At 38.2% G+C, this 12,780-nt stretch overlaps 2 protein-coding genes across 2 annotated transcripts; one reads left to right on the top strand and one right to left on the bottom strand.

The window, feature by feature from the left end:
* Window positions 1–2,919: 2,919 nt before the first annotated feature.
* LOC112564939 (syntaxin-18-like) lies at window positions 2,920–6,738 on the top strand. Its single transcript, XM_025240111.1, has 10 exons — window positions 2,920–3,167; window positions 3,437–3,504; window positions 3,731–3,924; window positions 4,381–4,447; window positions 4,817–4,908; window positions 5,313–5,422; window positions 5,585–5,643; window positions 5,836–5,905; window positions 6,056–6,136; window positions 6,327–6,738. The coding sequence occupies exons 1-10, from the start codon at window positions 3,015–3,017 to the stop codon at window positions 6,420–6,422; spliced, it is 990 nt and encodes a 329-aa protein (XP_025095896.1). The 5' UTR covers window positions 2,920–3,014; the 3' UTR covers window positions 6,423–6,738.
* Window positions 6,739–7,038: 300 nt separating this feature from the next.
* On the bottom strand, window positions 7,039–10,816 carry LOC112564940 (fucose mutarotase-like). The gene is made up of 6 exons (XM_025240112.1): window positions 10,624–10,816; window positions 9,604–9,672; window positions 9,291–9,361; window positions 8,816–8,917; window positions 8,429–8,502; window positions 7,039–7,502 (listed from the first exon to the last, which is right to left on the bottom strand). The coding sequence occupies exons 1-6, from the start codon at window positions 10,703–10,705 to the stop codon at window positions 7,451–7,453; spliced, it is 450 nt and encodes a 149-aa protein (XP_025095897.1). The 5' UTR covers window positions 10,706–10,816; the 3' UTR covers window positions 7,039–7,450.
* Window positions 10,817–12,780: the final 1,964 nt, after the last annotated feature.

Raw genomic sequence — 12,780 nt, 5'->3', positions numbered from 1 at the left:
TTTTTAAAACTTTTTTCTGCGTGTGTATGTGTGTGAATACTCCACACATATTCACATTCATACACAGTCAATATCCCCACTCTCTCACACACACAGAAGAGCATTTTGTGAACTAGCTATGATTCCACAAATATATTTCGATTTCCTATTTTCTAAATTTTATATAAATTAAATTTTTCCCATCACGTGCAACCACTATCAAACAAAAATTAATACACGCCACCAGCTCAGCCTGTAAAGCCTCAATCCTAACCTAAACTTACCCTTCCTCCCATCCCTAACCGTTCGTTCATCAATGTCCCCGCGAGTGAGAGCACGTTCTCTCTCTCTCTGACACACACACCCTCACACCATTCTGCTTATTTTACACGAAGACTAACTTTCACAAATAAAGGAGAGGATTACATAAATAAAGAAAAACATCTGTGGGGATATACATGACGACAATGACGATTACAATTAAGGGTGATGAGAAGACGAAGGATAAAAAGAAGACAAAAATTATTGCTGAGTATTCAAGGAAAGAGCACTCCACTGGCAATAGTATGGAGAGAAACATAATGGCATCCTGTAGACTGTGGACCGCTCCTCTCTGTCTGCCAGCCCGCGGAGCACCAGAGGCACGCTGCTTTCAATTTCCGCTCGGTCGTCGTCAAGGGCAAGAAGACTGTGACCTCCACCTCTCCTTGACCCCTCATTCTTTGACCTTGCGCCGTGCGGCTGCGCACTGCTCCTAGAGGTCTGTTCCGGATTTACGAGTTGTTTTGTGTCTGTAACACCGTGCGAAACGACAGAAAACGCTGGATGTCGTAGGATGGAACCCTGGAGAAATGATTGTTTGCATTCTGCACGGTTGCCGCTTGAAAATGTCACACCCCATTGGGCCTAAGCTGGGGCTGGAGAGCTGGGCACGAGACGGAGGGAGACGAGCCACGAGAGTCAAGGTCTTGCGGCTGTTGACTCAATTGATTACCCTCCCACCAACTTCTGTTCCTCTGATGTTCCTCCGGGCCTTGTAATGAAAGATTAACCAGTGGAGGAAGAGGAATATATTTTTCTTCGGCCAGAGTCAAAACACGAGACACAGAAGGACGGAAAATCTTTGTAATATCAGCTTTTGTGTTTGGGCAAGGCTTTCGAAAGGATGAATGTGGGATATTGGAATGGGCAAATCTATATATGCGTGCTTGCATATGAACACACGCACGCAGGCAACCAGCGAAAAACAAAACACACACACAGAAGCAAGTGAATATGACATTTATTTCTAACCCTCTGATACTGATTCCCACTGCCACATTCCCTAGTTGTAATTAATGTCTCTCCTCAGCAAATTTACAGATGGCTTCTACACTGTATCGAAGACACTATAAAATATTCTTCATGATGCCAGTCACAACACTGCATCACAATTCCACTTTTGTCACAGAAATTAAATAAGGACGTGCAACAACGTTTACAATTCAAAAGTAATTTCATCATTTATCCTGTGGATCCTTCTCTAGTTTGGATCTCTATCGTGTCTTTTGTATATCGATAGCATTATCTTATATTTTCAATTGTTCTGTACAAATAATTTATCAAGTGTATAGCACGTTGTGTGAATAAGGTGTTACTGACTTCTTTAGATAATTTATGCTGTTGGTGAGTTAAAGTCAGTCCCCACGCGAAGTCCTTTTTCGAGATGTATGTTCACCATGTTGTACTTTCAAATGACACTACAGCTTGTTCAAACAGCAACATCTTATTCGTTATGTCACTGTCAAACCCATATCACTGTCCAGATCGTTGCCTTTTTCAAGTTTGTTAGAGGAAAGACAAAATCCGAAAACACGCATGCGTGCGCGCTATTAAAAACATAGCTTTGATGGCGGGTTGATTCTCTTGAGGGAATTTTGCACTATGGCGGAAAAGGATTGGGAGGAAACCGAGTACCCGCATTAACCCCCGACACCTATTTTTTTTTTTTTTTTTTTTTTAGGCCCTTTCGCCCCTCCTGGGGGCATAGGCCATCGACTACAGTCTTAACTGTTGTCGATGTTTCGGTAGCAAGGATTTGTTTAACGGGGTGGGGGTGCTGGCCCCACGCCCAACCCTCCTCCTTTTTCAGCCGGGCTTGGGACCGTCCTTGGCGGAGGGCGGCCAGCCCTGTAAACAGATGCCACGTGCAGAGAAAGAACAGCATGCCCGAGACGAGAATTGAACTCAGGGCAGCCAACCTTCACTGTATTGGTGACAGGCGCTAACAGCGCTAACCGTTGCGCCACCGGGCCGCCTCCCGACACCTATAGCCCTCCGAAAAAAATATGTCACGTAAATAGAGTGTCACGTACAGAGAGTGTCCCGAGACGAGACCTGAACCCTGAATTTCTCATTGCAGTGATGATACACTACCAGAAATTTTGATGGTTGGTTGGTTGGCTTGTTTAGCAAAAAAGTGCTTCCACCTTGCAGCGATTGGGCACTTTGAGGGGAGAGGGAGGGGAGGAAACCTGAGTACCCGGAGAAAAAAACCCCGACACCCAGCCGTCCCGAGACAAAATCTAAGCCCTGAGCCACTCTCTGCAGTGGTGACAAGCGAGTATTTTAACCACTACACCACCGAGCGCCCGTGCGAATTCTGATCCTCTCAAACAGCTTTTTAAAATCAGTCTTCGAGGATTGCAGATTGTGTAATACTGAACACGACTGCTTTAAGCTATTCAAATACTTTAAATATCTTTACTTTATTTTGCTAGGCCTTCTTAGCTTCCTTTTCAAGAAAAAGAGTCAGACTTTTGTCGTAATTTATTTATTTATTTATTTTACTGATACTGCTGAGACAAATGCTTAAAAGTTTAAAATAACGAAAGGGTACGTAATGCATATCGGCATCACGTTTAAGGGGAATTAACAACGTGTGTAGAAAACCTTTAGCCTTCGAGAGTAGCGTCCCTGGAACAATGGCAGGGAAGCCCCGAGAAGCCACAGACGTGTAGACAAGTTTGTGGTGAAACAGAAACTTGCAGCCAAACATGGCTGACGTAACAAATGTGTTCAAGGCGAACGTGAAAGCTGTTAAATCACGTCAAAAGCTTCACGATCAAAAAACCAACACCAGTTCGAAGAGCAATATTTTACCAACAGCAAAGCAAAGAGGAGATTTTGAAACAAAAGCAAGGAATCTGGTACGTGAATATCATAGTTTGTTTCCATATTTGTCGATTTACGAAAGGAACACAGACTGGTAAAGAAGAAATACTGCTGCGGTAGTCTGACTCCCGCTTGTTTTCAAATACATCAAGACAAAACAACGTGAAAGAAATATTTAGGCTTAAGTGGTCGCGGTAGATTTAAGAAAACAGACGAACACATGCGTGCTTGTGTGTGTGCGAGAGAGAAAGAGATAAATACACATTTTGAAGTTCAGTAAATATCGATTTGGGGCTTCTTCCAGGTGATCAACATCACCAAGCTGAGAGACTTTCTTTTGCAAAATAGAAAGGAGTATGTTAATGCTGGCAGGTAACAGTATAATTAATAATTTTGTACACTTCAAGCCACAAGCTTGCATTGATCGATCAAAGTTCCATTAAATATTATTATCGTTACATTACATTTGTGTATACAATAAATTCACTCCTTGCTATTTGTTAAATCAACTACAAGTCTCCATAATATTCTGACATGTTTTCTCTTATTAATTGACCTGTGTTATTTTACATTTGTTGATATCAAATTCTTGCTGCAGTCTGCTAGCAGGACACCTTTCAACCATGACAGATGCTGAGAGAGACCAGATAGATAGTGAAGCACAAAGCATAATTAAAACCTGCCGTGAAACAATTCAGAGGTTTCGTGAGGAGACTGGTGCCCAGACTGTTCATCCTCAAGTGAAAGACCATCGTGCTGCGGTTCTGTTTCTCATTGATGCTTACTTAAAAGGTCACTTACACAACACTAGTAAAGTTTTCTGTTTTGAAGATTTAATTGCATGTTAAGCTCTGCGTTAAATCAGATACTATACTCTTGGATACTGTCTATATCCTTGTTAGACACAACTGCATTTCCTGGAAGGTGCTAGTAAATTTACTTATAAGAAAGCTCAACTAAATGGTTTTCTGACAAAATGCACATTTTCCATGCACCTATAATGTAACATTAAAAAGTGTCCAACCTATATGAAATTAATTTTAAAAAAATTAAAAATGTGTAATGTGGCTAATTGCTTTTGAATGTCATTAATTTATTGTCATTCAGCATGAGGAGAACATTCAATGTGTATAAGGGCACGTTGGGGGGTGGGTGTGGTGGAATTTCCAGTTTTAAAGTTATCTTGTTCGAAACAAATCTTTCTCATTCTCATTTATAAAACAGCTTTGTTGTTTTTGTTCTCTTCAGCTGTGTGCAAGATCTACAGTGAGCAGAAGGCTGTACGAGTTAAACGTGTAGTGGATAAAAAAAAGATGTGAGCAGCTATAAAGACTTAGTAGAATTCACAATATCTAAGATTCTCAAATAAAAAATAAAAATATAAAAAATATAAAAGAAATACTAAAAAATATTTATGCTTTTAGTGCATGCTTAGTAGATTTATCTAATACTGCATTTTAGTGTAAAAGGGTCATTCAGATGGCAGCCTTTCTCTGTGTACAATGGTGATTTATCTGACATTGTTTTGTATTATAAAAATAAGGAAAGGAAGTATTTGATGCTTGCATCAAATTACATGTATAAATTCTGGAAGCTTGCAGCAATAATTAGAACCCAGCAATGAATGATAGCAAAATGAAGAAAGCCAAGGACCATTAGAGTCAGGAAGATTTTGTGTTGACAGATCAAGACTGGAGCCAGATAAGAGTAGGAGCTTTGTAGCTCGGCTAGAGGCACAGAGAAATCAAGAGAATGAGAAGACCACTGAGCAGAAAGGTGAAAGAATTTTGAGAAAAGACTTTTTGCCTAATGGACTTGATAGAAAAGTGTGAAACTGTAGAAGATATCTCTTGAATTCTGTTTTACCTAACAGACTTTATTTCTTTCTTTCGATCTCGCTTTTGCTGTTATCCAGAATATAGACACGGGTTACTTTGTTGCTGTTGCCATTCATTTTATTCCATGCTTTAGTAAAAATTTTGATGCCTTATACAGTAAGAGGGTTGAAGTCATTGTGCAGTGCAGTGTTTTATGATGCAATGACTAAAGATTATTTGTGTGACTAGGTAATACATTTTTGCTTTTTTTTTTTTTTTTTGTCTTGTTTTTTTTGAGAGGGATGGTTGTTTATTTCTTTTTAAGCAGCTATTTCATAATGATTTACTCTTTATCATGATCAGGTTTTGAAGGCAAGGAGGAAGGAAAGGTTTCACGGCCAGACAGCATTGCTCTTTTGGAGAGAGGAAGTGACCAGGAGGAGGTGGACATTTCTCCTGAGGAGGCTCAAATGGTAACCAACATTGGTCTTAGCTGAAGCTACTAATAACAAGTAGAGGCTTTAAAAAAAAGAATTATGGTATAAAGTTTGTCTCACTTGCTGATTGAATTGTGAGGATCAGATATCAGAAGTTCAACAATTTAAAAATAATGTGTACTGTTTATGTATGTGAAGTTCGAGCAGGAGAATCAAGCCCTGTATGAGGAGATGAACAGCATGGCTGAGGAAGTCAGGTGAGAACATACTGCTTTTGACATTTGTGTTTTTTACGGTAATTTTTTAATTTTATTTTGGTACAAGATTATGTTGTGGACAGTTTTTTGCAAAGATAAGTGAGGAGACGAAAAACACATGTATAAACTTTACTTATCAGCCAGGAAAGATTTCTTTTTGACATTTTTATGAAGGACTTCGGCTTTTTTCAGGCAGATAGAGGGCAAAGTGGTGGAAATTGCTAAGCTTCAGGAAATCTTCACTGAAAAAGTTTTGGAGCAGGTAAGCGCATAATGTTTTAGTTGATATGTCCACGCTGTTCTTTGTCACAGCTTTTGCTTCCAATTGCTTTATACACGATCCATGTGAAGATTCTATATAAGTGAGTTATAGAACTAAATCTTTTTTTAAACAAGTGCTTTCTCTTAACAGGACAAGCAGATTGATTCAATCTCTACTACAGTGGTTGGAACATCTATCAACATCAAAGATGCCAATGAGGAAATTCGAGAGGTAGGAGAAATATGAAGATGTTTATATTTAGTTGTAGGTCACAGTTGACAATATTATCAGTGAACATTGTTTTTCAATATCCTTCTTTCCTTTTATATGATTGTTTGATGGCTTGAATTTGTGTACTTTAAGAAATAAGACAAGCACTCTTTAAAAACATCTAAGATATTAAAATTCATATTTGTTGCAGGCCATCAAGAAAAAAGCGGAGTTCAGAGTTTGGATTCTTTTCTTTATAGTTGTATGTTCATTTTCACTCCTGTTTCTTGATTGGTATAATGGATGACAACAGGACCAAAAAGACTGGCATTTGTCTGAATTTCATTGTTTTGATTGAAAATGAATCTTTTGCAAAAATTATTTGTGTAGCTATTTAAAGAAATATTTTATCAGAGAAGTACACTTTAACTACAAGAGCTTCAGCACTGTACTATGCAATTGTAGAAATAAAGATCTTATTTGCTACGTATGCTAGTGCTATTTACTTCAAGTGATCCTTTGATCTTGCAAGTAGTAGTTGATTCCTGCTAGTGAGATTCTTGATTTTTAAGACTGCTTGTTGTATATATGCATTTCATGTGCAATAAATAATGCTCCTTATCCATGCCTCTTCGCTGGTTGTCTCTTGTAGTCAATGCAGATGGACAGTGTCTGGGGAAACCCAGATTTAATGATCCACTTAAAAACATTTATAGCTTCACTGTGAAATGCATGGGCAAGTGGACAATGCAGCATAAGAGACAATATGTGCGAGCAACAATCTTGGATCATCTTTTCGTCATCCAGAAAGATGCTTCTTGGATTTACAGTATGCATATAACTATTGACCTTATACCTTTTATTTTCTTAGATGCTTATGTGCACAATCATTCACATCTTGCGCATAAACACATCTCACCGAGTTTCATGATGTGCACAAATCAAGTACTGTTTAATCCAGTTTAAAAAAATATATAGACCCACACACTTTCTCACATACGTAGAAGTACACAAATGGCTTTGAAATCATCTCTATATCAAAAGCAAAATGTTGGTTTGATGACCCATATTCTCAAGAAATATCACATGGTCCAACTGGAAAAATTTTATTAACCCCATGATGTAAAAGCAGCATCTGTACACCAACAGAGGGGCAGTTTTTCCATCCTTAAGTCTGACTTACACGTTATTATGACTTTATCGAGAAAGTGTAGAAGCCACACACGCACACACAAAAATACTTTTAAATCATTTAACCCATCTGCCTATTGAGAAAAGTTCTTGCTTCATCATTAACATAAACTTGTCTAAAACAATATGTTGGTACTGCCATTTCTAGAAACACAGCCCTTTTTTCAGGATGATGTTTCCATACTGTGCAGTTTCCCTGAAAAAGTGATAGCATAGACACTTGTAACATTTACCAATGATAATGAAGTTCCAATCACATATCAGTTCATTAATCAAAAGATTTACAAATGATTGAGTAGTTCAAATAAGCACAGTGCATATAAAAAGCTGGAGTTATACAAAAGCAATTAATATAGATGATTAAGGCAATAACAAACGCAAGCAATTATGTTATCAACAGAATAATCGTACTTTCATAAAATTACTTTTATAGACCATGCACTAGGATAACTGCTTTTTGCAGCCACATTAGGTGGGTAGGTTAGCATAACATACTCTTGTTTACATGCCTTAGCTACATAGCGGTAAACACCTGAATTCTTCCGAGTCAAGTTCCTGCAGTCTACCCACTGCCCAGGCTCACTGATAGCCACATTTTTAAAATATTTAAAAAAAATTACATTGCATCCCAAAATCTTCAGTTAAGAGGGAAAATATAAGTACAATGATTTACTTATTTAGGTTTTTATCCCTTAAAAATACTTATGTTCTCCGAAGGTGGTGTGTAATGAAAGAATAATAATTATGCTCACAAGTCCCTCTGCGACCGGTAGCCATGCAATGTAGTTATCTCCCTTTGGTCAACTCCTTTCTTCATCCTTCTTATTTCGATTGCTCTCATCTTACTCAAGGACATGAAGGATGCCTCAGGAAGTATCTCAGACCAGTCTAACTCCTCCCATGAAAACATTTTTTTTTTAACTGCCTAATATCCCTTCTCTTTCTCAAAAATGTGTACCTGCATGCCCTTTGTGTTCATTTACAAAACCGTTATAGCAACATTTGTCTGTCATAAAAACAGTACTGAATGATGCTGTAGCTGATTCTTTAAAAGCAAGGTCTTTTCACAAGGAAACAAGGGGCATGTGATCACTATTCAACAGTTTGCTTTACTATTCTTACCCTGTGTGAACAACAGCAAATGCCCTCTTGGCACGCTCGTAAAATGCAAAACGCTCCACCTGCTCAATTTGGACCTTGACAAGATCAGAAGAGTAGATTTTTAAATTTATGAACAGAATGCTGTCATGATTTATGATACAGGATTTAAGCCCAAACAAAAACGCTTGTTCACAATGTATAAAAGAATGCTGAAATATTGGAAGAACTATAGTCCTAAATAAAACCTATGTGTAAGGAGACAATGCAAGCTAAATACTCTCCTTAACAAAAAACAGAAATTTATTTGAATGGCAGGATATCAGATATGTCTCTTGTTCAGAGCCTTTGGTCTTGTGACTTTTCATACTTAGCATTTATGACGTATTTTACCTAGCATACAAGACCGACCTTTTTGCCTTCAGCACTGTCAACTATCTCCTGAAATGTATCCCAGATAGGGACAGGTAGTCCTTTTGCCTCATCTTCAGGAACTCTGTGCATAACTGCAACCTGTTAAGAAAAAGAATCATGAATGAAACCAATAGAAGACACAAAAATAGGCCAGAGCAAATTTTTTCGCTACTTATGCCTGACAAGCAATATTTAATTTGCTCTGTTGCATATCTCAGTGCATGTTAAAGAATGCACTACATATTTTTTGTTTATTCTAAACAAGGACCCCCTACTGAGAATTTTACTTTAAAAATATTTTTTCCCAATTTATACAGCTTCCCTACCCTCAAGCAACTCATCTTCACTCTAAATGAGGTAAACAACTCAGATTACTGATGAAGAAAACATAACATAGAAAGATACATAGTAAAACTAAAGAAAAACAACGCTATCAGCTACCAAGGAAAAATTACAATGATCTATCACTCACTGGTTTTTCAACATACTGGTCCAAGGGAAACAGTTCCATTATTCCTCTAAGAAGATCAGCTGCTCCAAGACCTAGAAACATTGTACTGTCAAAGATTTCTAAAGAAAATCCCCAAGCACACTCTTTTTTTATTTGGTTCTCATTTTCTTGCTGACTGTACACATTTTTTTTTTGTTTTTTTTTTTTGCTCACTGAAGAGTTACATCTTTAAGACTTTGATGTGTATAGTTCAAGCTTAAGAGGATAAGCTACTGTGTTTATATGCATTATATATATATACACACACACAGGGTTCCTTTTCTTATTCTCTTACCATCTGCTCGAATCTCTTTGGGTCCACACCGACAAACCGAAGCTGAAGGAAAATAAGCATCTGCCAAGACTGCACAAAAAATTGAAAGTATGATAGCTCTCATGCACTATGACACCAACATGGAGATCTTCTTGTTGGCTCCACCCCTACCAAAACAAAAAAAATCTGATGCTAACAGGATGGGGAAAAAAAAATTTATGAAAATAAGTTAAGGCTGATCTGTTACTAACCATAAGTGCGCAGTCATTTTATTTCTGTATATAAATTAAGATTTATAATGTATTATAATAGTCTATCATCAATTACTGTAAGTGACATTGTTGCTTAAGAATCAATAGTTAATACTATGATTTTAGCAATCTAAATCCTTTTAATCTTTTCATTGACCATCAAGTAAAATCTTGATCGAAGGGCATGCAGTGTATGTATCCAGCAAGTTAATTTTGAATTACATTTGCATAAGGAAATAGTGGACAAACATAACTGTTTCATAAAATGCCTCAATCAGTTCGCAGCATTTGTACCGAACAGAATTTTGTGACACAGATCTCGAACATTTCACAGCTACGCCCCATGGGAATTTTCACAGGTGTAGGGGAGTGATAGCTAAGCTTAATATTTTTAACTTTACAGAAACCTGTAGTTTTAACGGTTACCAATGCAAGTAAGGAGGAAACTTTGAGGGTTAGTCGAGAGCATAATACCGATAACTATTTTGATTCTGCTTCTGTCTTTTTTAATTAAAAAGAAAAAGACACGCCCCTTTTCCAATTGTATGAGCGTAACCATGCAAATCCGTTTACACATCAAACATTTGCGAGTCTCGAAAACTATATGTACAGCACAGGAAAAATTGATAGGAATACAAAATCTACGACCTGAAATATAGTACAAAACAATCTTATAAAATGCGCTTCCTTGATTTATACGGTCATTTTTTTATATATACGCCAACAGTGCGCTACTATAAAATTTGTATTTCTCAAGATGTTTACTATATTCAAAATTCTGTCAACGTACCTATTTCGTCACCATGTCCCATGGAGCTCAGAATATACAATAAATCTGGTGACAGGATTCGGGGGATTTTTTTCAGTGGCATCGTTACTTAGTTCTACAACAGCCGCTTTAGCTCTTGTGGATTCCTGTGGGTCTGTGATTGTCCGTTATCTTCGGTCAACGTAGCAGAAGAGACGAGAGGGCGGACAACTCCGGTCTATTGAAATCAGTTATCTCCCGTGTGTCACGTCACGAAAGTCGCTGTGTTCTGATTCAGTCAAACGATCGAAGTCCAGTCAAAGACGAAGTTTTTATTCACTGCACTGTATGTGCAAACGGATCACGACACGTGTATATCTGCTGTGAAAGATTTTCCGAAACTAGAGTACTTTTTTCCAGCTGTCTTGTACCTGTCATTGGTTATCGATTAAAAAAAAAAATTCTTCTTACTTGCGCATACACGGCCTTTACCAATTATATGATATATCATGTTGGAGTGTACTCAGCAAATATTTGCCACACTTTAAGCAGCACGTGTGTTCGATATAAAGAATCAAAAGTTTACGAAGAGTAACACTGTGTAAAAAAAAAAGAGAAGACAGAGAGAACAATTAAGAGGTTCGAGAAGACATAAATTGATGATGACGTGAAGCGCAGGTGGTGGCACGTGCCTCGCATGCGAAGGGCACTGCGATTATCAGGCTAGAGCTACGTATGGTGTGTTGACTTCTTTTATTTCTCATTTAGGGATGGTGCAAATCACAACGGAAGCGAAATATCTGAGTTTATTTTAAAATATTTATCATATTACCACATTACCTCATTTTCGGGTGCTTTGTTTCCGATCTCCATGCAGGACCTCCAGACCGCACGACCATTAGCAGGAACAGTGTTTTGAAAACTGGCTTCACTTTCGCAAAAACTATAAATACACCATTTTTTTCTTTTTTTTTTCTTTTCTTTTTAATTATAATTTTTTTTATAATTTGGGTCGGAATTTATCCGCTGAAGCAAATTAAATGACTCTTCAATCTATCTTCCGCTTTTATGAAATCATTTATCTCTATTTCTTCCTCCTCTAAAGATTCCCGTTATTTTATTGTATTTTTGTAGCAGTATCAGATTCCCAAACACTTGACAAAAACATTAGTAATGTGTCTCTTGATTCGTAAGCAGCCGACGCCTTGCTAGAAGAACGAGGTGCGACAAGGTGTAGTGCATGAGACGGACACTCAGGTAAGTTTGTCTGATGAAAGGGTTTTTGCCGAGTACGCACACAAACATGCGGAAGAAGAGGGTCTGGTAAGAGACACTAAAGGAAGCATCTCAGGTCTGGTTTGTTGCTTTCGAGACGAGCACCACCCACAGTCACGTGACCTAAGATCCGTGAAGGACGCTGCTGTTAGGGGCTGGCCTGGTGGCTCAGTGGTGAACACTTGCGTCATCAGTGCAATGGGACCTCCTGTGTACGAATCTCGTGTCTGGGCGGGCGTATCTCTTTTTCTGTCTCTCTGGATATAGTTGGCTTCCCTTGCGTTTTCGGAGGGTGCTTCGGTTTCTACCCCTTTCGTTCTCCACTTTCTTCCATTTGGAAAAATCGCCTCTAGGTGGATACACTTTCCCTTTATCACTATTCTCTTATTATTCAGTAAGGTGCACAGAGCCTTTGTAAAATGGGGATATGTGTTATATAAATCTACAATTGTTAATTGATGTTTTTAAATATTAGCTTATACGTTATATATGTCATTATGGCCTAGAGAAGTTAGTATCTTGGGGTTAATGATAAAGGAGTTAGGGTGCAGTCGGGCGGGAACGTGATATTCGATTATGTACGTGATCAAAATCGCTCTGATCCTCAATGGTGCTTGAACAAAAATATACTTCCTGATCCTAAGAGCAAATAACTGATAAAGAAATATGCTACTGTAGGGCGTAGGTCATGAGTCACGGACTATTTACGGTGAGCACTTGTCACCCACGGTGTCGTGACGGCGGTGTTTGGTGACAAAGGTCTGCGATTGGTAATCGCAAATGTGTGTTTAGAAATGAAAATCTGCAACCCGACAGTTATCTTGTCTGTCTGCCATTTTCGTGAATGATTTGCCGAGTTGTCTTAATGTCTTAATTCTATACACGGAAACGTTTACGTAGATCTTCACAGAAAGAGAGACGGAG

The sequence above is a fragment of the Pomacea canaliculata genome, linkage group LG5 (genome assembly GCF_003073045.1).
Source record: "Pomacea canaliculata isolate SZHN2017 linkage group LG5, ASM307304v1, whole genome shotgun sequence".
Lineage (NCBI taxonomy): Eukaryota > Metazoa > Mollusca > Gastropoda > Architaenioglossa > Ampullariidae > Pomacea > Pomacea canaliculata.
This window is presented reverse-complemented; position numbering and strand designations above follow the sequence as displayed.